We start from the raw sequence: 27,679 nt of genomic DNA on the forward strand, positions 1-27,679 counted from the left end.
GGTTTTAACTTTTTCTTGTCTCTCTCTCTCCTCAAGCCTCCCTTATCTTAGAGAGAAAAGGGGGGGGGGATGGAAGAATTGATGTATTTTTCTATATGTGAGTTTTTTTCTCTCTCTCTCTCTCTCTTCCACTTCATGTTTTCCTAGGCCGAAATGCACTTCAACATTCTCCTTTTTCAAAGCTCCCCCCCCCTTCCTTCCCAGCATCCCCATTTCTCCTTATAAACATTCAGTCAAAATCCTGGTTTACTTTTATAGTGAAGGCACTCTTTCACTCTCCACAGTTCCCCAACAATCTCCTTTCTTCCTTTCGGGTCCTTCTCCCTCCCTTTCCCTGAGTGCATGCGTGTGAATGTTTTAAAAATCCCTCTAACTGCCTTTAATTATGAGGGGGGGCAGTACAGAGTCCAGGGGACCTTCCAGGCACAGCTGAAGAGATCCAGAGGACCGGACCCAACCACCTGACTGAGGACATCAGACCAGACTGCAAGACCCATAATCCATACCTGCCACCATGAACAGTTCTAAGACCTGGGTAGGGGCTCTCGGAGTGCGCTGTGGATTTCATGCAGCAGCTAGAACTCAGAGGCCATTGGAGATGGTCCTGTGAGGGTAAGCCCGGACCCCCAGTCACCCAGAAGAGACAGCCCCACCTGTGGCTGATCTGAGACCCCCACGGGGGAAGCAGCCCCATCTGCCTGGCTCAGGGGCTAGAGACTAAGACACTGCTGAAAGGATTCTTGCACATGGCAGGCTTTTATGGCCAGACCACCGTATGGTGCCCTCCAGCTGGCCTGGTTCTGCCCTGGCAAAGGGCTACTGAGTGCAGGTCTGCCTTTGACGCTGCCAAGGAGGCCCTCATGACATCACCAGGGGACAGAATTGGCCGCCATGGCAGAAGATGTCCCAGAAGAAATGAACAGGATTCTACCAGTGACCACCATGAGGGAAGGATGTTCCGCCCTCACCAGAGCTGTGCCAAAGAAGGACCCCAGGACTGCTGGAGCCCTCACAAGGTATGAGTGACTTCCCTGACTAACCCCACCACGGGAGGGAGGGGGGGCTTATAATCTGTCCTTAGTTTCCCTAGGCACTCTCTCCTTTCCGTCTCCTCTGTTGGAGTGCTGGACCTGCCTGCAGTCACCAGGAGGCGCCGTGCTGTGAGGCGCAGAAGCTGTGCCCAGTTGCCCCCAGCTGCCAACTACAAAGGGGGGCCCAAGCTGCAGCCAAGAAAAGGCAGCCAAATGGGAGTACTGCATCACAGCCTCCATCATCCCCAGCCCTCACCACCTCCACCTTCATGCTCCATTTCCCATGACTCCAGACCAAGGGACATCTGTTTCAACACCATGGGATCACCCACCACTGACTGAACCTCAGCTTTCACCTCTTCAAGCTCCTGCCCTCCAACAAAAAGGCACAATCTGATCTACCAAGGCAGAGGCCCTGCATGCAGTGAAATGTCGGGGCTTTGGGAAATGTTCATAGCCATTTCCAAGCCCCGAAGGGGGGAAAATGTGATCGAGGTGACCTCCCCTCCAGGACTTTGTAAAAGATAGTTCAAAAATCAAGACTTTATGTTCTATATTCCATATATTTATAGTAGAAGGTGATTGGGACTTTTTACTGGAGTTTACTGTGGATTATCCCTGCACTCTGAGGCAAGAGATAACAACTTCATGAATTGTGAAATCATACTGTTAGGACTCCACTTCTATATTGGGTTCCCCAGATGTTGTAAACTTCGTTTTTATCAAATGTTTTCTATTGTTTATATCATTCATGATTCCCCTTTATGCAATGTCACCTACCTTTATGGATTCTCCTTTATTTCCTTGAAATCTACCTATCGGCTAATATGTATTTATACTCTTTGGGATCCCCGGAAAATATGTGTTTTTCCCAGCTGGGTTTATGTTCCAACTTTATTTTAATTTTCATTTTATCCCATATAATTGTCAGATCATGAAATCAAATGGGAAATATTATGACCCCAACCTGAACTCTAGCCCCATGACTCAGACCTCCCTTCCCAAGAACAAAAGGATAATCTGCCACAGTTTAATCCCATCTCATTCCGATCGCATGGACAATATGGGGCGAGTCACCAAACTAAAGGTGACTCGCCCCCAAGGCAAACATTGTCACATCTCAGGCCAGGACGCCGCAGGAAGGCACCCTGTGGGGCCGTCAATGATGGCTCATCACCACCCATCACCACTTCCCGTCTGACATCCCAAAGACATATCTAAAATCTGTGAACGTGACAGGACCCCGGACATCCTTGATGGGTGTCATTAATTCCTTTAGAAATCGGCTGGGCCAGAATTAATCAGATGTTTCCTGTCCGGTCACCTCTTTGTCTCAATAGCTCCCGCCTCCTCCTCTCTGATTGGCCCGAATGGGGACAATAAGCGGCTCCCCATTGGGCCAGCAGAGCAAGGCGGGAAACGAAAGCCCGCCTCATTCAACCTTCTAGCCTATCCACGATCAGATGGGCGGGGAAGCGGGGCGGGAGATTCAAAGGGCTGTCAGACCAAAACATTGTATAAATATGGCTTTATTTGAAACATATGTTACGCTAGTAGATTGAATGATCACTATTAGCGTCCTTTTCAGCTGAATTGCTCAATAAAAACTCCTTGGCGGATTTTTCCTTCAACTTGGCGGACCTTCTTCATTTCGGCTTCAGGTTGTATTGCGGCTTATATTCTTCTTTTGGCTTCGCCAAGGTCCGTTCCCTCAGGACCGGATCGGCTTCCTTCTAAAGGGGCCCGATCCCCCAAACGCGGTCGATAACAAGGGGACTCAGAGCGGCTTACAAATTAAATTTACATACAATATTATATTATTAGCATAGCACAATACTTGCAATAAATTACCATATTGTACTATATCAATATATTGTAATATTATTATTAATATTACATGTAATATATAACATATAATTAACATTATTATATTGTATTATTAGTATTATATTGTATTACAAAATAATATTATTGATATTATATGCATATACATATTTTCTGTCAAATTTGTTGTATAATATGATGTTTTTGGTGCTTAATTTGTAAAATCATAACCTAATTTGAGGTTTAATAGGCTTTTCCTTAATCCCTCCTTATTATCCAAGATATTCGCTTATCCAAGCTTCTGCCGGCCCGTTTATGTTGGATAAGTGAGACTCTACTGTGCATTTAAATTGAAATCATTGTAAAATATAAATAACAAGATGAATACAGTTTAAATTTAAATAACGTTTAAAAGTAAATAAATAATAACAATTAATATAAATATATTTAAATAACGTTTAAATGTAAATAAAAGTAAATAAAGCCTGGGACTATTTTACCCACTAGGCCGCGCAAGGACACCACAGCTAACGCATGCGCGCAAGGTATGTGACGTCACAACCGTCGCCTGAAAGGCTTGGCTCAAGCGCCAAGCGGAGGCGTCCCGCGTTGCCCCGGGTAACCAGTGACAGGTCTCGCTCATGAAAGGGAGAAAGCGGAGTGGGCGTGGCTGAAGCTCTTTTTAAGAGGGAGAGAGCGCGCGCGGTGGCTGATTGGCTGACAGTGCGACCAGTAGCGACTCCGGGCTAAGCTAGGGAGTCTCTGATTGGCGCAGACGCGCAGAGAGGCGACCAATGGCGACGCAGAGCTAGGCTGCGGCGGTTCTGATTGGTGGAGACGCGCACAGAGGCTGCGAGGCCGACAGTTGGGCAGGATGTCGGCGAGGAGGCGCATCGGCGACCCTGAGGTGAGGGCATTAATAACTCACTCTATCCTGATAAATAATAATAACGATGATACTCATATATTCCCTCTGCTTCTCCACGCCTTCATAGACAACACTGAGGTAATTGGGTTCATCTTTCAAGCATAAAGGAGGGAGATTTGGCCCCTCAGGGGTTTGGGACTTCAATTCCCAGAAGCCCTTGCTGTATCAGTCAATGGCAAGGAATTCTGGGAGTTGAAGTCCAAAACAGCTGGAATACAAACGGTGTGGCATCAAAGCGTACGGACTCCTCCATTGGTCTTGCCTCACATGAACCTTGGCTACTTCACAACCTCTGAGGATGCCTGCCATAGATGTGGGTGAAACGGCAGGAGAGAATGCTTCTGGAACATGGCCATTCAGTCCGGAAAACACACAACAACCCGGCCATGAAAGCCTTCGACAACACATTGAACCTTGGCTCTCACCCTCCTTTGTGTGTATCCAAATTGTAAAATTGATGCAGTTTGATACCACTTTAGCTCAGTTCGATGGTATCCTTTTTGTAGCTTGACAAAAGCCCCTTCCACAGTAATATAAAATCCATTATCTTTATTATATTTAATTACTATTATTGTTATTATCTTTTTATCTTTACCCCGCCTTTTTCTCTGAGGGGACTCAAGGCCGCTAACACTCCACCCAAAACAGGTTTAAAAATGCCAATAAAGTTGGCAGATCGTTTCAGACTAAAATTATTATTATTATTACTTCTGGAACATGGCCATACAGCCCTGAAAACATACAAAAACCCTGTTTTGTAATAGTTTTCTTTAATTCTTTCAGACATATTTTTCAGTAATTGCACACTCCATAGGTAAAGGTAAAGGTTTCCCCTGACGTTAAGTCCAGTCCAGTCGTGACCGACTCTGCAGGTTGGTGCTCATCTCCATTTCTAAGCCGAAGAGCCAGCATTGTCCATAGACACCTCCAAGGTCATGTGGCCAACGGCATGACTGCATGGAGTGCCGTTACCTTCCCGCCGGAACGGTAACTATTGATCTACTCACATTTGCATGTTTTCAAACTGCTAGGTTGGTAGGAGCTGGGGCTAACAGCAGGAGCTCATTCCGCTCCTGGAATTTGAACCTGGCACCTTTTGGTCCGCAAGTTCAGCAGCTCAGTGCTTTAACACACTTCGCCACCAGGGGCCCCAATATGCAACACAGAAGTTAAAATCCAATTAAATAATAATGTGGTAAAAACATTATTTATTTATTTCATTTCAAAAGCATTGCATAAATAAGTATAAAACTGATAAAAATAGACGGAACACAAGCAGCTAAATAATTTTTGATCAAAAATAGGCAGCATCGACAGCATTGTCTGTAGCTTTCAACAATTCTTTCTCCGTATATGAGGCAAGGCATTGCGGGTAAGCACACAGATGTGGAGTTGTCGGTTCTACCCCACAGTCGCACAAGGTGGAGGATTCATCTAGGTCATGCCATTTTGCCAGGTTGTCTTTTGATCTGCCTACTCTCTTCTGAGTCTGTTCAGGGACTTCCAAGTTGCCCATTCTTGGTTTGCTACTGGAGGAAGACCCTCATGGGGGGTCAACCATTTAAATTGCTTAGTTTAGCTGCTCAGAGGAATACTCTTGCTGTTGCTGGGGGAACGTGAAGAGAAGTGGTGGTTCTCATGAAGCTTTTCCTTGATTTGAGTCTACTGGGAGGAAGCGGATTGCCATACAGAGGATTGTTTTCACAGTGTCCAACCTTATTTCTCTCACAGTTAGCCGCAACTTCCCGTCACACATCGGGGGCAATGCCAGGTAGCTTACAGAGTCTATCAACAGGTGTGGGTTTAAGACATCCTGTGATTATTTTACATGTCTCATTCAGTGCTATATTCATCTGCTTTGTGTGAGTAGATGTATGCCAGATGGGGCAGGCATACTCAGCAGTTGAGTAAGACAAGGCCAGGGCTGATGTTCTTATTAGTTTTGGATCTGCATCCCATGTGCTGCCAGCAAGTTTTTGCAGGATGATATTGTATGCAGCTACTTTCTGCTTGGTGTTCATACAATGTTTCCTAAATGTCAGTGTTCGATCTAAGGTGGCAACGAGATATTTAGGATGGGAACAGTGTTCAAGCTCTTGGCCTGCCCAAGTAACTTCCAATTTCCTATTGGCTTCACGGTTACGAAGGTGGAAGGCACACCGTTGTCTTGGCAATGTTAAGCTTTAGGTGGTTCTCTTTGTAGCAATTGGAGAGATCTTTCAAGGCATTAGTGAGTTAGTTTTCGACTGTTTCAAAGTCTTTTGCTTGTGTTGTTAGGCCAAGGTCATCAGCATATATAAAGCTCTTTGAAAAAAAGAATTAAAATACTTTAAATATAGTAAAATGGCTTTGTAATATGCTATTTGACAGGTTCAAAAAGAAAATAAAAGAGCTTAACTTTTGAGATGTTTAAAAGGCACAATCACATACATGGTATCTCTTATTTACCTTCTCAAGATTGTTCTAGGAATTTAAACAAACCACTCTGAGCAGGATTTTTGTTTGTAGCATTTTAAAGGACAGTTAGAATATGTATGTGTGTGTTGCTATGGATATGTTATGGAGTCACTTATTACAGATTCTATAAGGTAGAAACATTCCTTTAGAACACCACTGGGGAAAAACACCCTCAATTATGCTCTTATTTTACTTGCGTGATTTTAACTGTTGTTTTTAATTAATTTATGTTTAATGTTTGCTTTTAATTGTGTTATTTTTGGAATTGTATGTTGGTCATCGCATTGCTGCCGATTGTGGGGCGGTGCTGAGTCCCCTTTCGGGTGAGAAGGGCAGGATACTTGTATGGGAAATAAATAAATAATTTGGCATTACTAAGTAAAATGCTTTAACCCTTATTTAGGCAGATAAATAAGACCTTCCACTAATGGGCTATTTTTCATCCCAAAGAAAATTCTACTATGAGGGTTATCCAGAAAGTAGATTACGTTTTGGAATTAAAAATGAACGAAGTATAGGAGAAAACATTTACCATATGCAGTTGAAAGCCACACCCAAATACCACTTCTCAACATAGTCGCCATTCAAATCTAGGCACTTATCATAGCGATGAATGAGCTTGGCAACTCCTTCCCCGCATAACTCTGCCGCTTGCATCCTCAACTAGCCGGTCACCCTTTCCCACAGCTGCGCATCGTCGCCAAAACGCTGCGTTGAGGACACAAGCGGCAGGGTTTTGTGGCGAAGGAGTTGCTAAGCTCATTCATCGCTATGATAAGTGCCTAGATTTGAATGGCGACTATGTTGAGAAGTGGTATTTGGATGTGGCTTTCAACTGCATATGGTAAATGTTTTCTCCTATACTTCGTTCATTTTTAATTCCAAAACGTAATCTACTTTCTGGATAACCCTTGTATATTACAAGTTATAAAAAAAATTATGTTCACAGGAGTGTCTGTAAGTCCAGACTCAAGATATTCCAAGAACTGTAGTTAATTTTGAAAGGGCAACATACTTACAGATCCAGGAATGTGCAATGTATTGTGCATGTACAGTAGAGTCTCACTTATCCAAGCCTCTGGATTATCCAAGCCATTTTTGTAGTCAATGTTTTCAATATATCATGATATTTTGGTGCTAAATTCGTAACTACAGTAATTACAACATAACATTACTGCATATTGAACTACTTTTTCTGTCAAATTTGTTGTATAACATGATGTTTGTCGGGGGATGATGGGTTGCAGAGTGGATTCCAAAAATCATCATCCCAGTCTCACCTCCTTCTCCAGACTGTATTCCCATGCTGAGAAACAGCACTGGTCAAACAAACACTCCAGCAGACGAAGTCCAAATGTTGATTAACTTTATTTACATGTCTATTTACAGTTTGCATTTCTCGGCTTCAGAGCATAGCATTCATAGTCCATCTTCAGCGAAAGCTCAAACCGAACACCACAGATAAGATAAAACACATTCCTCTGTCCGGAGGAAGTTCCAACCCTCAAAGGCAGGAAATAATGCCTGATAGGTCATAGCAATCACAACAGGCTGTCAGTCAAAACTAGCCTGCTGTTAACTATTTCATTACTGAAAAATACACACTCTTGCTCATCAGCAGTAAACACTTGATTTACATTTCATACAAATACAACCATACTCCAACAATGTTTTGGTTCTTAATTTGTAAAATCATAATCTAATTTGATGTTTAATAAGATTTTCCTTAATCCCTCCTTATTATCCAAGATATTCACTTATCCAAGCTTCTGCTGGCCCGTTTAACTTGGATAAGTGAGACTCTACTGTATTATCAAAGCAGACAATCCACATTATCTGCTTTGAACTGGCCCCTTCCACACTGCCATACAAAATCCAGATTATCAAGGCAGACAATCCACATTGTCTGCTTTGAACTGGCCCCTTCTATACTGCCATAAAAATCCTATTTGTCTGCTTTGAACTGTCATCCCCCACCATCACCGTTCTCTTAATTCTCTTTTCCAGTTAATTTTGGATTTGGCTCTCAGTGTTTTCATTCACTCATTGAAGACCGCTTGGAAGTGTTTTTAAAACTACCACTTGTACATTTCTGATTAACTGATTTAAATTTGAGCATGAGCTTTTGCAGATATCAGTCCCAATTCCATAGCTGCACTGATGATTTTAAAACTACAGGAATATCAGTAGAATTAAAACAGCTGTCAGAATTAGGATCATATGAAAAATATGCACATTGTGGACCTTGGAAAGAGCTGTGTGTGTTGATATAGGTCCTTCCCTGCTTCAACGGAGTAACAAAGCTATTTCTTTGAAAAGTTGGAAAACTACAATTTCCAGATTCAGCCAGCATGGGTACTGGTTAGGGAGCTATGAGGCTTTGAAGTGTTTCTTTCATGGCTTCTTGAAGTAAAGGAATTCAAGGTAGAGATCTCTAAAATGATATTAATGCATATGGTGATGTGGATATTCCATGTTTTTAAGACAGTGTTATGTCCTCCTGACTTATATTGAAGGTAACTAACAGGTGAGGGATATTACCTTCGTATCTTCCTCCTGGGATTGCTGGATTCATAAACTTAGCCAAACTTTTACAATTGCAGTACTACTGCTTCTGCCATGGCCAGCTAAATAGAGTTGGTCTTTTAAACCAGGCCCTGGCATTCACTCTTCCATCCCAGCAGGACTTCCCATTCCCATTGAAGTTCTTGCTAATTCAAAATTCCAAAAGCTCTGTTGTCAGCTAGATCCCTTGGTGATGTCTGCTGGGGTGTTAAGAGCCAGATTAGTCCTGTGCATATAAAGGATTTAGCCTTCTCAATTGGACATTGGAACTCGCTCTCTCAGGAGACTAGGATGGCCTCTTTCCCTTTGTAAGAGGGCAAGAGAAAACTTTTCTGTTCCAAGCGGTGTTTCGGAATAGACGTCAAGCTTCTGCTGTTTGTTCATTTCTCTTTTTTTATTTTAGTGAATTTGTTTTAAATTGTTTTGTTTCCATGGATAATTTTATTACATTTGAAAGATATCTTTTTATATGTGTTTCCTTTTGACTTTGTCAGTGTTTTTCATTGTATTCATTTACATTTTTAAGCTACAGTCCCAGGTTTGCAGGGTAAGATCCTGTCCCAGGTTTGCATGTGGAAGATCCAAGCCTGAATGTTTATGCAGCCCTTCAAATTGTATTATTTTGTGGTCAGATTTTCTTACTGCTCTTCATAGTTCCCAGGACTAAGACTCCATGAGTTGGTGAACGTTTAGTGTCATCTATGGGTTGTTGTATGTTTTCCGGGCTGTATGGCCATGTTCTAGAAGTATTCTCTCCCGACATCAGGAGAGAATACTTCTAGAACATGGCCATACAGCCCAGAAAACATACAACAACCCTGTGATCCCGGCCATGAAAGCCTTCGACAACACATAGTGTCATCTATGATTGACATTCTGATGGCAGGCTCTCGTTATGTGATTTTTAATCAAAGACTAGATGATCACTTATCAGGGATCCTTTAGCACTGGCTTTCTGTATTAAGCTAAGGTTGGATTGGACTAGACTTCCAGTTTCATAAATCTCAGGGATGAGATAACAAAACTTTTAACAGAGACTTCCAAAAGCATATACCTAATCATCTGCTGCCATTTCTGTGCTATTACAGTACCCTTAACTAGGTAGCAACTTGTAACTGTTGCTATGTTCAATACTGGCATCATATTGAGACTTTCTTAATAAAAAAGCTAAGTGTTTAAAATGTGTAAACCAAGCTGATTCCCCCCCCCCCCCAAGAAGTGTTAGACTACAGTTCCCATGACGTGCAGTTGCCATGATGTTAATTGTAATCAAACACATCTGGGGGTCATCCTGTTAAAATGGCCTGATGTAAACAACACTAATTGATACAGATCAATTGCAGTTTTCTAGTTTTCTACATTAGGCTGAAATAGTAGAAACCCATTGAAGAATTTCCTCATGGCTTATTTGATGCCCATTGAGTGTTGGCTCACAGAATATAGTTATCATTTACTTGATACCCACACCTCCTCAAGGGAGGTCTCAGTTTATAAATCACATAAACCCAGTTTGTAAATTAGTTATATGAAAATGTCTTGTCTTCAAGTTCCAGGCTGTAGAGAAAAAATATGTGATTTTGCGAACAATTACATGAACCCAGACTGCAGTTTTTAGATGGCTGCGTAGAGTCTGCCCCAGGTAAAATGTTGATGGTGTCAAAAATTGTGAAGAACTGTTTTGCATTTAGAACCCACATTCAAAACCAAGAGACTTGCATGAAATGTATCACTGTGTAATATACAGTTTTCTGCCAGCTGATGTGTATGCTAACTTGGCCTGTGTTGCTCTGAAGTATGTAGTTAAATTGTGTAATTGAAAGGCTGTTTATCCAAGGCTCCGTTTACTTATGCATGTCATAGAATCATTCACAAAGCTTCTGATCAGCTTGGAATTCATCTGGTAAATATGAAGAGAGTTGCAGGCTTGCCAAATAGGTGACAACATGCTATGACTGTAACCATACTCAAGAGAAATGGGTCTATTTTTTAAAATGAACATTCCAGTTCCCCTTCCCAGAATTCTTCAAGTTAATATTATTATTATTAGGAAGAGCTTCTTAGTCTTTTATTAAAGGAAACATATGGAGAGTTAAGACATGGGTATTTCTAAATCTACTCTGTGCAAAGAGAATAAAGACACTAACAAGCAAGAGAACTACTCCTGTCTTACTTCGCTTCCCTACATTATCTTTGCTGACCAATGCAGAAAAACGGGTAAGGTTGTTGTACGGTATCTTTGTTGGTTCTTGGTTACAGTAGTCATTTTGTCTCTGTTGGCGACAACAGTTTCTTTGTGACTATATATTGGAATGTGCACATGAGGCTTTTATATTCAACAAACTACTATATTCCATTCTAAGGCCTCTTCTACACAGCTGAATAAAATCCCACATTACCTGCTTTGAACTGGGATATATGGCAGTGTGGACTCAGATAACCCAGTTCAAAACAGATAGTCTGGATCATTCTGGCTTGATATTTTGGGTTATATGGTTGTGTGGAAAGGCTGTCAGATGCATTTTCCCTGTCTAAGGGGCATTGAACAAGATTTTGATAGCACCTTAGCGTTATTGTCTTACTTCTGAGAGGAAGAGCCCCATCCTCAAAGTTCTCCAGTTTTTGGATTGTTCTTAACAGTATTTAAAAAGGAATAACTTGACATGCATGCTTTAATTATTACAACCACATTCATGTATTTATTGTACATAGGCTTGGATGCCACATCTGATCTCCCAGCCCCACCATAATCACACCACCGTTTCTAGCCTTTGAGCCTGATATCAAAGCAGGTGGATCAACTCGTGTTTCATCTCAAAAAGGAATTGTGAAATTGCTAAAGTTATGTCTGTCTCATACAATCCTCTGTAGTTGTTTTGATCAAATGTGGATTAGACAAGCAGAACCCTTGTCTTAATGGGGAAATGTGTTTGCTGTTGTGATTTTTTTTAAAAAAAAGATGCATCTAGATATGGGGTGAGAATTGTATTGCTTTTCACATGATGTTGCACTGATTGTGACACCTTTTGCTTTATAATGGTTCAGATTACGCAAACTTTGTTTTATGCGTAAAACTGTTTAAAAGATTGTGCGTAAAATTACCATTAGGCTATGTGTATAAAGTGTATATGGATCATAGACGAATTTTGTGTCTAAATTTGGACGCTACCTGGAAGATACTGTAGTTAATTATGTAAATACATACAAATATAGGAATTCCAAAATCCAGAGGGTGGGGTGGGGGTGGGGACAAAATACTTCTGGACCCATACATTTAAGAAAACAGAGATTCATCCTGTGTAGGCACTGGTTTACAGTGTTAAGGTATCATGCTTCTCTGACCTTGCTGCTTCTACATTTTTGGATTCTGCAATGGTGGGCAATAATTGTGTGAGATGCTAGTTCTCCACTCTATGCCTGGCTTATTTTCAGTGTTTAGTGAAGGTGTTTTTGTTTTGTTTTTTTGTTTTTCTCTCCCTTTTTTGAAACCAGCTTTTGACCAAAAGGATCCCACAGAATCCTAAATACCAGCATGTAAAAACTCGCCTTGACACAGGTATGTGAACTTCTCTTTCTCTGTGCTGGGAGGGAAATATTTCAATCTAAGGCTCAGAATCTTAGCAAAGTACACAGCATATATAATACATTTGTTTATTAAAGTATGGATGGGGTGTGGTACTGACAACAAAACAATTTTAAAGTAAATATTTAAACAGTTAAACGGTTTAAACCACCATATTCTATAACAGAACCTAGATGAGCCATGAGCTATAAGTCCCCAAATCTGGCTACTTTTGTACAGTGGATTTTCTATAGATAGGGTTTTGTGCCCAGATCCAGACCTGGTGTGGTTTGTGATGTCAAGCCATGAGGTGACAATGGCCATTAATGACTTAGTCTCCACAGACTACTAGTGACTAATATTAGGATTATTATTAGGTGACTAGAAAAGGCATCTCAATATAGTTGCTTTTCTGTTGACCTGTAAAATAACAATTGCTGGAGATCATAAATGCATTCATTTATTAATATGCTTTATATTGCTTTTACTTAACAAATGGTTGCTAATTTTGTGCTTGGTCACGTGTGCTGTTAAATTGTGCAGACATATGTGCAAGACTGGAATGGAGGGTTTCTCCCAGTCCTTGCAATTAAATTGGAGCACTAGATAGGAGATTAACTATGTGCAGGAGGAAAAATGAAGGATTTGCCAGTTAGATAAGATTTCTATTGAGACAAATGAAAAAATTCAGTTTCCCAATTTTTAGTTTTGCAGAGAGTAAGACCTTGAAAATTATTCATAGATTGCTTCTGTTTGCTGATTTTGCATTCCCTTACTTACTTTGCTTGCCCCTTTTTCTTAGTCTACTGTTGGTACACTTAACTATGACAACAAAATGCAGAGCTTGGTGATGACAGCTCCTCAGATCCTTCACCCAAATAGCTTGCTGACTAGGCAGTTCTGTAATTCTGAAATTAACTTTTCTCAGATCTTTGTCAAATGAAACTGAGTTTTATTAAGTCAAACCAATGGCACTCCTGGCCATTCAACTAAAGAATGCCCTTTCCCAGTTCCGTTAACAGAGACCCTCTAAGAAAGATGTGTGCCCAGCAACCAACATGCAAAACATGTCCTTGTACCCATTGTTTAAATACTTTCCAGACTTTTCCCGCTATGTTTGAATCTTACTTTGTGTGGGTTTTTTTTTAGAGTTACCGTGTCACTCTCTAAATACTATTATTTTAAAACGGTTGGTTCTTCTTCATGGAACGGAATGGCTATACCCAAAGGCAACCATGCTGGAGTAGAAAAGCAGCTAAAGGTGCATTCGTATTGTAGAATTAATGCAATTTGACACTAATTTAACTGCCATCATTCAATGCTATGGAATCATGAGAGCTGTAGTTTTAGAGGTCTTTAATCTTCTCTGCCCAAAACGTTCTGGTGCCTGACCAAACTCTCATGATCCCATAGCATTGAGCCATGGCAGTGGTGCCAAACTATACTAACTTTGCAGCGTAGATGCAACCTCAGAAGCTCAGCCTTTGAATTCCTTGAATGGCTTTGAGGTAATCACCTGCCAGCCATCACCTAACCAGAAGTACCGACTTAATAAAGATTGTTTTGGGAGTTGCAGGAGGCCAGGGGAAAGATGCCTCCCACCCGGATGTGGAAAAAGAGTACTTGGAGAACGGGAGAAGTCCCAGCAGATTGGAGGAGGGCGAATGTGGTCCCTATCTTCAAGAAGGGAAAAAAGAACGACCCAAACAATTACCGTCCGGTCAGCCTCACATCGATACCAGGCAAGATTCTGGAAAAGTTCATCAAGGAAGTGGTCTGCAAACACTTAGAAACAAATGCGGTCATTGCTAATAGTCAACACGGATTTACCAAAAACAAGTCATGCCAGACTAATCTGATCTCTTTTTTCGATAGAGTTACGAGTTGGGTCGATACAGGGAATGCTGTGGATGTAGCCTACCTAGATTTCAGTAAGGCCTTCGACAAAGTCCCCCACGACCTTCTGGCAAATAAACTAGTAAAATGTGGGCTAGACAAAACTACGGTTAGGTGGATCTGCAATTGGCTAAGCGAACGAACCCAAAGGGTGCTCACCAATGCGTCATCTTCATCATGGAAAGAAGTGACAAGTGGAGTGCCGCAGGGCTCCGTCCTGGGCCCGGTTCTGTTCAGCATCTTTATTAACGACTTAGACGAAGGGTTAGAAGGCACGATCATCAAGTTTGCAGACGACACAAAACTGGGAGGGATAGCTAACACTCCAGAAGACAGGAGCAGAATTCAAAATGATCTTGACAGACTAGAGAGATGGGCCGAAACTAACAAAATGAAGTTCAACAGGGACAAATGCAAGATACTTCATTTCGGCAGAAAAAATGGAAATCAAAGATACAGAATGGGGGACGCCTGGCTTGACAGCAGTGTGTGCGAAAAAGACCTTGGAGTCCTCGTGGACAACAAGTTAAACATGAGCCAACAATGTGATGCAGCAGCTAAAAAAGCCAACGGGATTCTGGCCTGCATCAATAGGGGAATAGCGTCTAGATCCAGGGAAGTCCTGCTCCCCCTCTATTCTGCCTTGGTCAGACCACAACTGGAATACTGTGTTCAATTTTGGGCACCACAGTTGAAGGGAGATGTTGACAAGCTGGAAAGCGTCCAGAGGAGGGCGACTAAAATGATTAAGGGTCTGGAGAACAAGCCCTATGAGGAGCGGCTTAAAGAGCTTGGCATGTTTAGCCTGCAGAAGAGAAGGCTGAGAGGAGACATGATAGCCATGTACAAATACGTGAAGGGAAGTCATAGGGAGGAGGGAGCAAGCTTGTTTTCTGCTGCCCTGCAGACTAGGACACGGAACAATGGCTTCAAACTACAGGAAAGGAGATTCCACCTGAACATCAGGAAGAACTTCCTCACTGTGAGGGCTGTTCGACAGTGGAACTCTCTCCCCCGGGCTGTGGTGGAGGCTCCTTCCTTGGAGGCTTTTAAGCAGAGGCTGGATGGCCATCTGTCGGGGGTGCTTTGAATGCGATTTCCTGCTTCTTGGCAGGGGGTTGGACTGGATGGCCCATGAGGTCTCTTCCAACTCTACTATTCTATGATTCTATGATTCTACTATGGAAATGAATTTAATGACATTTATATACTTCAAGCTTCTTGGAGCTACAGTTGGGTGGTATTTTGGACTATGGTTTTTCCCCTAGGCCTGCTAATCTACAGCAGCAATTATGAGCACAGGATTAACTTTGAATTCACTGCTAGACATGACATCTTGGCAAGTGTTCAGATTTCACCCTCCGTTCTTGCTGCAAAATGAACCGATTGTCCCTCTTCTATAGAGAGGGATGCATTCCTCCTACATTTGTTTTCTTTTGCAGGTAGCAGTATGACCAAATACACTGAAAAACTAGAAGAGATCAAGAAAAGTGAGTAATATTACAACAGTAACTTACATATCTATTCTGATCATTAAGAGCAGGAATACGATGGTGAGGGGATATAGAAATTTGAGGGCCTCTTGTGTGATGGGAAATTGCACCCCACTGAAAAGGAAGGTGATCAGAATATAAATATATTTATATTGCTTTGTATCTACATTACATGCAATATTTGTAATGCAGGTTGAGTCTCCCATATATAAAATGCTTGAGACCAAAGGTTTTGGGGATTTTTTCAGATTCTGGTATACGTGCATTTGCATAAAGGTACATAATCTTGGAGACAGGTCCCAAGTCTAAATATGGAATTCATTTATGTGTTTTACATACCCTACACATAAACTAAGATGATTTTATAAGCAATTTAAAAAATAATATTGTGCGTAAAACAAAGTTTGTGTATATTGAACCATCAGAAAACAATGCAGAGAGTTTTAGATTTTGTATATTTCCAATTTTGGATTTCCAGATAAGGATGCTCAACTCATGAAAATAAATACATTTGTTTTTGCACTCCCTGACACAAGATGTCCTGAGACATCCAGCAAAAATTGAAACCACTGTTCTTTCCTCTTCCCACCCTGCTTCTGAGCTCCTACAAACTATTGAAAAACACCTTGTTCTTATATCAGTTGTCTTTCTGTAATTATCTGGTTTCATGTTAATTTTCCCAAGATCTTATGCAACAATAACAAGGACTAGACACTTCCTAGAACAAATACAATCTTGATTAAACCTAGTTGTATGTTCATGTAAGAGCTCTACTAAGACTCTTCTAAATCGTGTACCCTTCAGATAGAAGTTGGGTTTCATACTTAACTACAAAAGACTTTCAGATACAGCTTCTAAAAAAGAAGTGTTTGGATCTCATTCCCCTTCATTTTCCCTTTAAAAATTGGTCATTTCTTTGGTGAACTAGAAATAAAAAGAGATTGTGAACTGTTTCACAACATCCTTTTGTTAACAGATCACCTTTGAATACTGAAATCTTAGCTGTGGTCTCGTTATGACAAACCTTGTTGTGTTTCTGTCCCTTTTGGTCTCAGCTCTCTGCCGTGCAAAATTAGTGTCTCTTTTGTATGAAGCCCTTCTTCTGTCTAAATCCAAGAAACTCAGTTGCAGAAACCCTCTCATTGGGCTTGTGGTGAATGACACCTTGTGTGGTTTAGGTAATTTGCAAACAGTCTTGGTTTCTCATGGATAGATGACACCAGTTGGACAGAGCCTTAAATGCCCAGGACAGTGTTGCTTCTGTCTCTTCTGTAACGTGAGCGAAGCAGGTTATGAGCCTAGAAAACCAAAACGGAAGGGCCAGCCGAGACAGTCCTCATTTGCACCTGACCCAGCAGGAGCAGATGAGGAACCAGTCCCTGAGGTTTCCTTCTTTCTGCAAGCCTCATGTTTGCTGCTTGTTGAGGAGTTGTAGACACTTGTGTGAACACAGTGGGGCTCTCACTGAGATACTGCTTCGAGATGTCTGAAACCTGCAATGGGCCTTCCACTTTCTCTCCAGGTATGTTATGACAGTGGTCAAGGACTAAGAGGATTATTCTGTTTTTCTGTTTGCCATGTTTTGATAGCAGAGGAATGACAACTGATGGCAGTCTGTGGCTGGATAGGATGGCCAGAAGTGCCCAAAAACGCCCAGAAGTGGCCATAAATCTATCCTGTTTTTTTTAAAAAAATGTGGAAGTGGGGTATGTTAAACATTGCAAGGGATCCTGTAACCTAATTTAAAAGATAAATTGCAATTACTGGGAACTTCCAAGAGCAGGAAATCAGTCTTATTGTCCAACAAATGGTCACTCAGAGAATTTAGATGAGTCGAGGGCTACAAAAGGAGTCTGGTGATCTGTGCATGACCCCCAGGACCATACTTGACCCACATCTGTTATAGACTATCTAATATAGCTTCAGAATGAGGTAGAGCCCTCAAATGAGATACAGTCCTCAGAACTTATTTATATTTCTATATATTGTGTTTTAGTTTATGTCAATAGAATAACAGCAACAGGCCAGGTCCAAAACGGAAATCAATTAATCATTTCTTGTTTTGATTCCAAGGATTTGTCTGGTATAAAGAAATTGTAGCTTTAAGAAAAGATTGTACTATTTTGTGGACTATTGTATGGATAGAAATGAAACTCAACCGGGATGACTAGTTTTCTTTCCTGGTTTATTTTTCCAGGCATTGTGTGCTTTGCATAAGTTTGGCTGTATTGTGATAATTTTCTAGCTTAAGTTCATCTGAATTGCATGTGTTGATGGCGAAAGAGAAGGCCTGATGGGTGGAGGGTCATTTCTTTATGTAGAGAGTGAATTGAAGAGACTTTTAGATCATCTTCTACCTATGGGAAGGAAACAACCACTAGTGTGGTTTTGGATTTATGTGAGTTTTAGTAAATTGTAAATAGAGTTTAGTTGAAAAAGGGCTAGGCTTGGATTTATTTCTCTGCTCAAATGCCATCTTGCTTAAAATTATGTTTTGCGAGTTGAATGCAAGGTGCATATACTCTACTGAAATGAAGTGGACAAGATCCTTGTTCTCAGATTGGTTGATGGGTAACACACAGGTGGAGTCTGAATTTACCAGGCTATATTCATTTACCTAGTCACAAATGACTCCTATGGACTATTTATTTATTTACAGCATTTATATTCCGCCCTTCTCACCTCGAAGGGGACTCAGGGCGGATCACATTACACATATAGGCAAACATTCAATGCCTTTTAACATAGAACAAAGACAAGACAAACATAGGCTCCGAGCGGGCCTTGAACTCATGACCTCTTGGTCAGAGTGATTCATTGCAGTGATTGATTGCAGCTGCTCTCCAGCCTGCGCCACAGCCCGAGCCCAAGTAGCTCATGCACACTCCTTGTTGGTCATGGACCATATTGAAGACTCTGGCAAATAAACTGATTAAAGGAGGCTCTTATGACTGTGCTCTATCTGCTGGAGCTGAGTGAAGACAAGCTAATAAATTATCTGATTGGCAGCGACATTAATTCCCCTGTAATCCAGTGACTGAGCTCATCAAGTCTGTGCCCTTCCAGGAACAATCTTAGAGTTGGCCAAGTCACCAGGTGGATTAGTGAATCTAGATTAAACCCTCAGGATATCCCATGAGCATTCTTGTGTTTTTATGAATTGAATCTCGTGGAAAGAACGTAACAGTTGTCTCATAGGTGATGTCTCTTGGTTGTCTTTCAGACTACAGGTACAAGAAAGACGAACTCTTCAAAAGATTGAAAGTTACCACTTTTGCCCAGCTGGTATGTAATGTTTTTCCTTGGACTGGTTCTCAGAAATAGCTGTTTTGTATGCTGTCTTCCATATAGTTGTTCCCTGAAGACATGACCTCATGTCCTTTATTAAGAACCAATAGGCTGGCTTGCCTTCTCTGTGTTTTTTGTACATTGTATGTTTTGCTGAAGCGCCCAGTGCCTCTTTGAATTTTCAGGGCAGAAGTACACATTCCCAGGGGTTGGTGGCACATGACCCTCACCAGAGTGGAAACCGCAAAGAAAAACTATTCATAATTATTAGGCATCCTTAGGTCTTCTGCAAAAATGGAACCCACAAATATGGAGGGATGACTGGAGTTGTGTTTTGTTTTTTCAGCAAAAGCAACAAGGAGCCTTTTCCAGGGTTTTAAAGTCTGCCAAGTTTTGTTTGGTATAACCATAACCTCTAGTGTGATGGAATGATTTCTTGTTCTGTGCCTAGTTGTCCACAGAAGCTTATGCCAAATAAAACTTCGTCAAGTTCACATGTAAACCCCCTTTCTGGGTCCAAGCCAACAGAAGCCCCTTCTACACTGCCATATAAAATCCAGATTATCTGCTTTGAACTGGAATATATGGCAGTGTTGAAGGGGCCTGAGTGTTAATGCTCATGTCTTTCATCCTTCAGGTAATCCAGGTTGCTTCTCTCTCAGATGAAACCTCGGAAGTGCCACCTGAGGAACCCCAAAAGCTAGACGGTAACACTCCAGACTCAATTTTAATGTAGTCTTCCCCAGTCTAATGTTCGCTCTTGATATACTGAACTCTAATTCCTCTGTTTGCATCTGACGCATCTATAGAATGCCACATAAGGCAAAGCCATTTTAACATTCTTAATATGAATCTTACTATTGCAGTGAAAGGATTTTGGCTATGAGCTACTCTTCTTTGTTTTTCAATTTGTTTGTTTAAATATTTCTATACTGTACTGACATCATCAGTGATATCACAGCACTTTCCAGCAGATGCTCACAGAGCAAAATTTTACTATCTGTGGGCTTTGAATGTGTAGAAGTGACAATGGAAATCCAGCAGAAAAATCCTGAACATCTGCTTTCTAAGCACAGGCTTGAAAAATAAACACATCATATGGTACTAGAGGAGCTGAATATATCTGCTATCTCTAGAAAACACATCATCTGTAGAAACCCAGAGGCATAATATAATTCTGAGTTATTCATTCCCTGTTGTTTGCCCATTCAGAAGGTGATGCCACTCCTACCGAAAACAATGTGGATGCTGAAGCAGAGACCAACGGCAAAAGCAGCCCTGGCGAGAAACCAGCCAGTCCCATCCTGTTCATCAACAACACCGGTGCAGGGGAATCCTATCGCTCCACCTTACAGAGGTATCAAATAGCGTTTGTCCTCCCTCCTTCCTCTTGCTGTTATTGGTCTCTTTGCTCACCTGCAAAGATGGGGTTACAAAAGTACGCAGAGGTGCAGTTTGAGGCAGGAAAATCCAATAAAACCAATACTTGAGACACTAAAGGGATCTCAAAAGGTGGGATTACCTTAAATCTTTAAGCATGTTTTCCATCCAAGAGGGGAGAGTGTTATGGACTGTTGGCTCTGGGAACTCTGAAGGATCACACTTCATCATATCCCACAAACTGATTTATTTTGTTCCTAGAGTGTATAGGGAGTGTTCCCCATGCCTTTGGTTCAGGAAAGCTTGGAGAAGGTCTTCTCCTGGACCTAAAACTACACAGGAGAAAAAAAAAGTAGTGAAGTCAATGTTTAACTATGAATTTTAAAGTCACATCCTGTGTCTACTATATTTTAATCTTTATTTTAATATATGTATTTTATATGTTTTAATATATGTGTTTTATTGAATGTTTTTATGGTGTCGTGTTTTTAACTATATTGTGCCCTGCCTCGAGCTGTGAGGAGAGACGGGTACATAATAATAATAATAATAATAATAATAATAATAATAATAATAATAATAATAATATCGCTGATACATCATACAGTTCTAGCCACTTGGGAAGTGTTTGACGTGTGATACAGTACAACAGCCAGCATAGTGATCTTGTTTGCTGTGTACTAATCTTATTGTGTATCTAATAATAATAATAATAACAACAACAACAACAACAATAATAATATTGTTCCAGGGGGTATTTGAGGTTAAAAAACTAGGAAATCATAGAGGACATAAAATCAACCTTGATCTATTTTTTCCTATCTCTATTTTACAAGCTTATTGTTATTCTATAAGCCACCATGTCCAAGAAAAGCCTCCTGATGGAATTTATTAATTAATAATGGGTATTAGTAGTATTGATATACTGAAATAGTAGAAGACGGGGTAGGAGAATATTCCTCTCATAACCTGCAAATGTCTAACTGGCCATTGTGAAAACATGCTGATGGTCAGGTGGACCTTTTTCGTCTGATCTAGGAAGATGATTATTCTTTGCTCTAGGAATCTGTTCTTTGTGTTATATCAGGTATGGTCATACTGTGGCCCTCCTCCAGGTGTTTTGGACTAACTCCCACAATTCTTAACAGCTGGTAGGCTGTTAGAAATTGGGGGAGCTGAAGTCCAAAATGTCTGGAGGAGGGCCAGAGTTTGACCACGCCTGATGTATATTCTTTCCTTGATGGAGTTCATGTTTGCAAACTTAATTCTTCCTTAGCCCTGCTTTATTCTGAAAGCAGTCTTTCAAAATAGGCAAGAACATTTTCAGATCCTCTGAGTGAAGGTTTTTCTGAATCACGTCGACTGTGGGATTATGAGAGATGTAGACCAAGCCATCTGGAGGGCACCAGGCTTTGAGTTAAACTCTGTTTTGATCTCCTGTGGATTAGGGGCTGTCGTGTTTATGGGTGGCTGGCTTGGCTTTGACTTGACACCGGCTTCCAGGCCAACATGCTGGCTCGAGTGAGCATGGCTATTTCCCTAAGGTTCTTTTTTTTTGAGATTATTTTCTCCTCTTGCAGTGTGATCAGCGGTGTAGGTGAGCTGGACCTGGGGAAAGATTCCCCAAAGAAGACGGATGCGTTGGTGAAAGATGGGCCTTACCCCGACTGCCCCTTCCTTCTGCTGGACGTGCGAGAGCGGGATGCTTATGACCAGTGTCATATCGTGGGAGGTGAGAGCTGGAAGAGACCACAAAGTGCCGTGCAGGAAGGCACAATCAAAGCCCTCCCAACAGATGTCCACCCACCCATCCCCTTCTCAATGAGACATTCTTTCAAATATTTGAACATGGTTCTCACGTCCCCTCTTGTCTTTTTCTATCGAGGCCTGTAGAATATGCCACTCATGAATCAATATGTGTTGCAATTTATTCTTTGATGATTATGTCCTCCTTTTTGAGATCAAGGAGATACTTGCCTGAATATTTGCTTCCATAGCAAATTGATTTGTAATGTGGGAGGTTTTCTTGCCTTTGTTTTCACCTGTAGAAATTGCTCCATTTAGCAAATTGAAGCCTGCAGACCCTGTATCACACTTTTACACCTCTTGAAGAAGGGTGGGCACATACCTGAAAAGCTTTAGGGCAAACTTGGGCCCTCCAGGTGTTTTGGACTTCAACTCCCACCATTCCTAACAGCCTACCGGCTGTTAGGAATTGTGGGAGTTGAAGTTCAATACACCTGGAGGGCCCAAGTTTGCCCATACCTGCTTTAGGGCAACCATCTAAACTTGTTTTATTGCTTTGGCAGCATACTCCTATCCCATTGCCACACTATCCAGAACCATGAATCCCTATACGAACGACATTTTGGAATACGTATCCTTTGGCACAAAGAGAGCGAGGTGTTTTTCTCTGTCGGCTGAGAGGTTTATGTTGATGTTTAGCTTGTTCAGCTCTGCCAGTTCAAAAGTAGAAATCCTTACTGTTCTATAACATTTACTTAGGGAAAACTTAGTCAATAGGCTTTGCGATGTGGCTCAGCCTGAGAGAGTGTGACATTTAAAGTATTTCCGCCCACATTCAGTGCCTGTGTTATCCTTGAATGAAACAAGGGAATGACCCTTGTTACAATAGCATGTTATAGTAACAAGCCACATTCCTTTGTGTTATATTCAGATTTCTTTATGTGACAATGTTTCAAAGTATGATAACTGAGTTTTTTTTCATGCAAAAATTTTAAATACCTTATATACTCGAGTATAAGCTGACCCGAATATAAGCCAAGGCACCTAATTTTACCACTAAAAAACTGAGAAAACATCGACTCCAGTATAAGCCGAGGGTGGTAAATTTCAGAAATAAAAATAGATACCAATAAAATTACATTAATTGAGGCATCAGTAAGTTAAATGTTTTTGAATCTTTACATAAAGCTCAGATTTAAGATAAGACTGTCCAACTCTGATCAAATCATTATTCTCATCTTCAATGTAAATGTGCTTATGTATCCTTTTGATAATAATAGAGTAAAATAATACATTAATAATAATAATAATAATAATAATAATAATAATACAGGAAAATAATACAAGTCATAATAAATAGGGTAAAATAATAAATGCAATAATAATAATAATATCAGAGTGAAATAATAAATGTATTAATAATAAAAATAGAGTAAAATAAATGTAATAGTAGCAGCAATAATAGAGAAAAATAATAAATGTAATAATACCAATAATAATAGAGAAAAATAATAAATGTACCATATATTCTCGAGTATAAGCTGACCCAAATATAAGCCAACTAGGACCCTCACCTGAGTATAAGCCGAGGGAGGCTTTTTCAGTCTTAAAAAAAAGGGCTGAAAAACTAGGCTTACACTCGAGTATATACAGTAATTGTAAGATGGTGCTGGTCTTGATCGTTTAATCCCATTACAGCTTGGGTTCAGACTATCTGAAATACCATATTTCCTGATATGAACCTGTCAGGCCAATAAGGTCTTCAGGAGATGTTAAATGTTTTTCCTTTATTGTTTTTGGAAGCTACCTTGGATTATATTCTGGGACAAAGGCAGCATATAAATTAAATAAATTATCAAATGTGCAACTAGTTCCTGGTATCTTCTGTCACTGTTAATGTATTCTCTGGAGGGAATCCAGTGCTGTGCCCATGTCTCATCTCACTTCATCCCCATTTCATATGATTCATATAACAGTATTAGCCTTAACATCAACACCAACCAGAAAAACGCTCACGGAAAGATCATCATCCTCTACGACGATGACGAGAGAGTGGCCAGCCAAGCGGCCACCACCATGTGCGAAAGAGGCTTTGAGAACTTATTCATGCTCTCTGGGGGTAAGACAGGCTGGGATAGTCCTGGGAATTTCCCTCTTGTCTTTTCTTGCTTTGATCAAAGCACAAGAGGACCAGTGGATTACCTGGAAATATAAGGAAAGGGACCCCATCATCATTTTTGTGCTTGTAAAAGACTAAGGATACACCAGCAGTGTAGAATTAATGCAACTTGAGCCAACTGTGGGATAGTTAACCACCTTGAGTCCCCACAGGGAGAAAGGCAGAGTATATATGAAATAAATAAATACATACATGGCAGATGCATTGAGTAAATCAATTGGGGTTGCCTGATGGTGTTGGCTGGGATTTTAAGTGAAGTGGTAGTCTACATCTGGAGGACAGCAGGTCAGAGAAGGCTGGTGTGAAGGGAGGTGATGTCAATCCTTTGTGCCAATTTTTACCTAAGATTCTTCTCTAAGCAGAGCGTTGTTACTCTTGTGAATAATGCCAATCATATTGTACCCTAAATATGGGAATTGGAATTGTTTCTAATACTTTAATGCTGTGTTAATGTTTTGAATAATAAGAATAATACCAAAAAATCTCAGCCAGTATTTGGAAACAATAAACATTGACAAAATTATGATCTGTCAACTGCAAAAGGCCACTTGACTGGGATCTGCACGCATCATCCAAAAATACATCACACAGTCCTAAACGCTTGGGAAGTGTTTGACTTGTGATACGAAATCCAGCATATCTATCTTGTTTGCTGTGTCATACTATGTCTTTGTGTCGATTATGATGATGATGATGATGATGATTTAAAGATCAAAGTGCAAAGCCTCTGGCACAAGCACAGGTGGTCCCAGTGGTGATTGGCACACTGGGTCCAGTGCCTAAAGACCCTGGTCAGCACTTAAAAACAATCGGCGCTGACAAAATGACCACATGTTAGTTGCAAAAGGCCACCCGACTCGGATCTGCACGCATTATTTGCCAACACATTACACAGTCCTAGACACTTGGGAAGTATCCAACATGTGATCCAATACAACAGCTAGCATAGTGATCTTGTTTGCTGTGTAATAATCTTGTTGTGTATCAAATAATAATAAAATTAATCATAATAATCATAATATATTTTTCAACTATGTTTTTACAGTATTTGCAAACTTCCTTCAGGCCCAGTTTTGGGGGGAAATGCAAAAGTTGTAAATAAATATGATGATGATTTCATAGCAGCAATAAAAAAGATAATGGTGGTGATAGTGGATTTCTCCAACTTCCAGTAAAAAAGTAAACCTGACCCATGTAGATGTTGTTTAGGGCTTCATCCTAGCTCAGGCATGGGCAAACTGTTTTGGACTTCAACTGAGCTGAAGTTCAGTTGAAGTCTAAAATACCTGGAGGGCCAAAGTTTGCTCATGCCTGATCCAAAGCATTCCTCCGACATTAGGTTCCTATTGGTGACACTGGACTTCAAAGGAGGTTAACGTGTGCTAACCTTGCCAGGAGCCCCTCCACCCGCATCTTGTCACGGGATCTCTTTCCTCCTCTCCCAGGTCTCAGGGTCATTGCCCAGAAGGTCCCCGAAGGCCTGGTGACGGGCTCCTTCCCTGCCTCCTGCTTGGTGGCCGCCCAGTCAGGGAGCGCCCGCCGAAGAAACACCCCCAGGCAGCCCCCGCCCCCACCGGCTGAGAACAAGTGGAGGTTTACGGCAGAGGATCTACAGAAGATACAGTACTATCTAGAAGAAGAGAAGCTTCCAACAGACACTGCCAGTAAGTGCACCCCCAAGTCTGAGGCTGTCCCCTAGAGAAGTGTTGCCCAAACTTGGATCCTCCAGATGTTTTGGACTTCAGCTCCCAGAATTCTTGACAGTTGGCCATACTGGCTAGGACAGGCCTGGGCAAACTTCAGCCCTTCTCCAGGAGCTTTGGACTTCCACTCCCACAATTCCTAACAACCAGGAGGACTGAAATTTGCCCATGCCTAGTTATGGATTTGTCCCAAGGGTGACACCATTTCTCACTTTGGACCAAGTGTCTAGAAAGATGTGGCCTCCATATCGAAGGCCTTGTGTGCCCAGCTGTTCCTCAGTTCATCAATTCTGCCGTTAGCCCTTATTTTAATGCGAGAAAGGTTCAATCCCCCAGTCTCATCTAAACAGCCTTTCATTGCTTCCATGGATTTACTTTGATTTGTACCAGGCAAGTGTTTTGGACAAATGGCCTTCTGTAAACCTTGTAGCCACTCTGAGTCCCCTTGAGGTATAAATAAAGCATTATTATTATTATTATTATTATTATTATTATTATTATTATTATTCTAATAATAATAATAATATTTATTACCCATCTCTACCTATGGCTTGAGGCAGGGGTGCAACATGGTTCAGACAATTACAGCACCGTTGAAATGCATATATCAAAATACAACAAAGTCAGACACCAATACAGTAGTATATACGTAACTCTTGTATGTCCCATGCAGGGCCGGCCGGAGATATTTTTTGATGTAAAGCGGGGGCGCTGAAAAGCGCCCCCGCCACCGGCGCCCTGGCCCCGCCCAGCGTGCCCTGGCCCCGCCTCCCACGCTGCGTGGGAGGCGGGGCCAGGGCGAATAGTGAGGGGGCGGGGCCAGAGTTGGCGGGGCCAGGGCACGCAGCGTGGGAGGCGGGGCCAGGGCACGCTGGGCGGGGGGGCGGCGTCAGAGCTGGCCCCGCCTCCCACGTTACCCCCGCTCGCCCGTCTGGCCTTGTGTAGCAGGCCAGACTCAGCGGAGGTTTCTCCAGGCCGCGATTGCGGCCTGGAGGAACCTCCGCTGAGTCTGGCCTGCTACAAAAGGCCAGACGGGCGAGCGGGGGTAACGTGGGAGGCGGGGCCAGCTCTGACGCCGCTCCCCCCCCCCCCCGCCCAGCGTGCCTTGGCCCTGCCTCCCACGCAACGTGGGAGGCGGGGCCAGGGCACGCTGGGCGGGGGGGGCGGCGTCAGAGCTGGCCCCGCCTCCCACGTTACCCCCGCTCGCCCGTCTGGCCTTGTGTAGCAGGCCAGACGGGCGAGCGGGGGTAACGTGGGAGGCGGGGCCAGCTCTGACGCCGCTCCCCCCCCCCCGCCCAGCGTGCCTTGGCCCTGCCTCCCACGCAACGTGGGAGGCGGGGCCAGGGCACGCTGGGCGGGGGGGGCGGCGTCAGAGCTGGCCCCGCCTCCCACGTTACCCCCGCTCGCCCGTCTGGCCTTTTCTAGCAGGCCAGACGGGCGAGCGGGGGTAACGTGGGAGGCGGGGCCAGCTCTGACGCCGCTCCCCCCCCCCCCGCCCAGCGTGCCTTGGCCCTGCCTCCCACGCAACGTGGGAGGCGGGGCCAGGGCACGCTGGGCGGGGGGGGCGGCGTCAGAGCTGGCCCCGCCTCCCACGTTACCCCCGCTCGCCCGTCTGGCCTTGTGTAGCAGG

At 42.3% G+C, this 27,679-nt stretch overlaps 1 protein-coding gene across 3 annotated transcripts in view; it reads left to right on the top strand.

Moving 5' to 3' along the window:
- The first annotated feature begins 3,625 nt into the window (after positions 1-3,625).
- The window catches only part of cep41 (centrosomal protein 41), a 29,359-nt gene continuing 5,305 nt past the window's right edge, over positions 3,626-27,679 (top strand). The window contains exons 1-10 of one of the 3 annotated variants that reach the window (XM_003229132.4): positions 3,626-3,762; positions 12,295-12,358; positions 15,703-15,750; positions 18,977-19,038; positions 19,679-19,748; positions 20,254-20,398; positions 22,002-22,153; positions 22,731-22,798; positions 24,172-24,286; positions 25,792-26,010. In XM_003229132.4, coding sequence (XP_003229180.2) covers positions 3,730-3,762; positions 12,295-12,358; positions 15,703-15,750; positions 18,977-19,038; positions 19,679-19,748; positions 20,254-20,398; positions 22,002-22,153; positions 22,731-22,798; positions 24,172-24,286; positions 25,792-26,010 — 976 coding nt within the window. In that variant the 5' untranslated portion in view covers positions 3,626-3,729. Of the gene's footprint in view, positions 3,862-6,418; positions 6,564-12,294; positions 12,359-15,702; positions 15,751-18,976; positions 19,039-19,678; positions 19,749-20,253; positions 20,399-22,001; positions 22,154-22,730; positions 22,799-24,171; positions 24,287-25,791; positions 26,011-27,679 lie in introns of those variants that run through there. The other 2 variants (XM_062983342.1, XM_062983343.1) reach the window with 2 other exon arrangements.

Source organism: Anolis carolinensis, chromosome 5, assembly GCF_035594765.1.
Source record: "Anolis carolinensis isolate JA03-04 chromosome 5, rAnoCar3.1.pri, whole genome shotgun sequence".
NCBI lineage: Eukaryota > Metazoa > Chordata > Lepidosauria > Squamata > Dactyloidae > Anolis > Anolis carolinensis.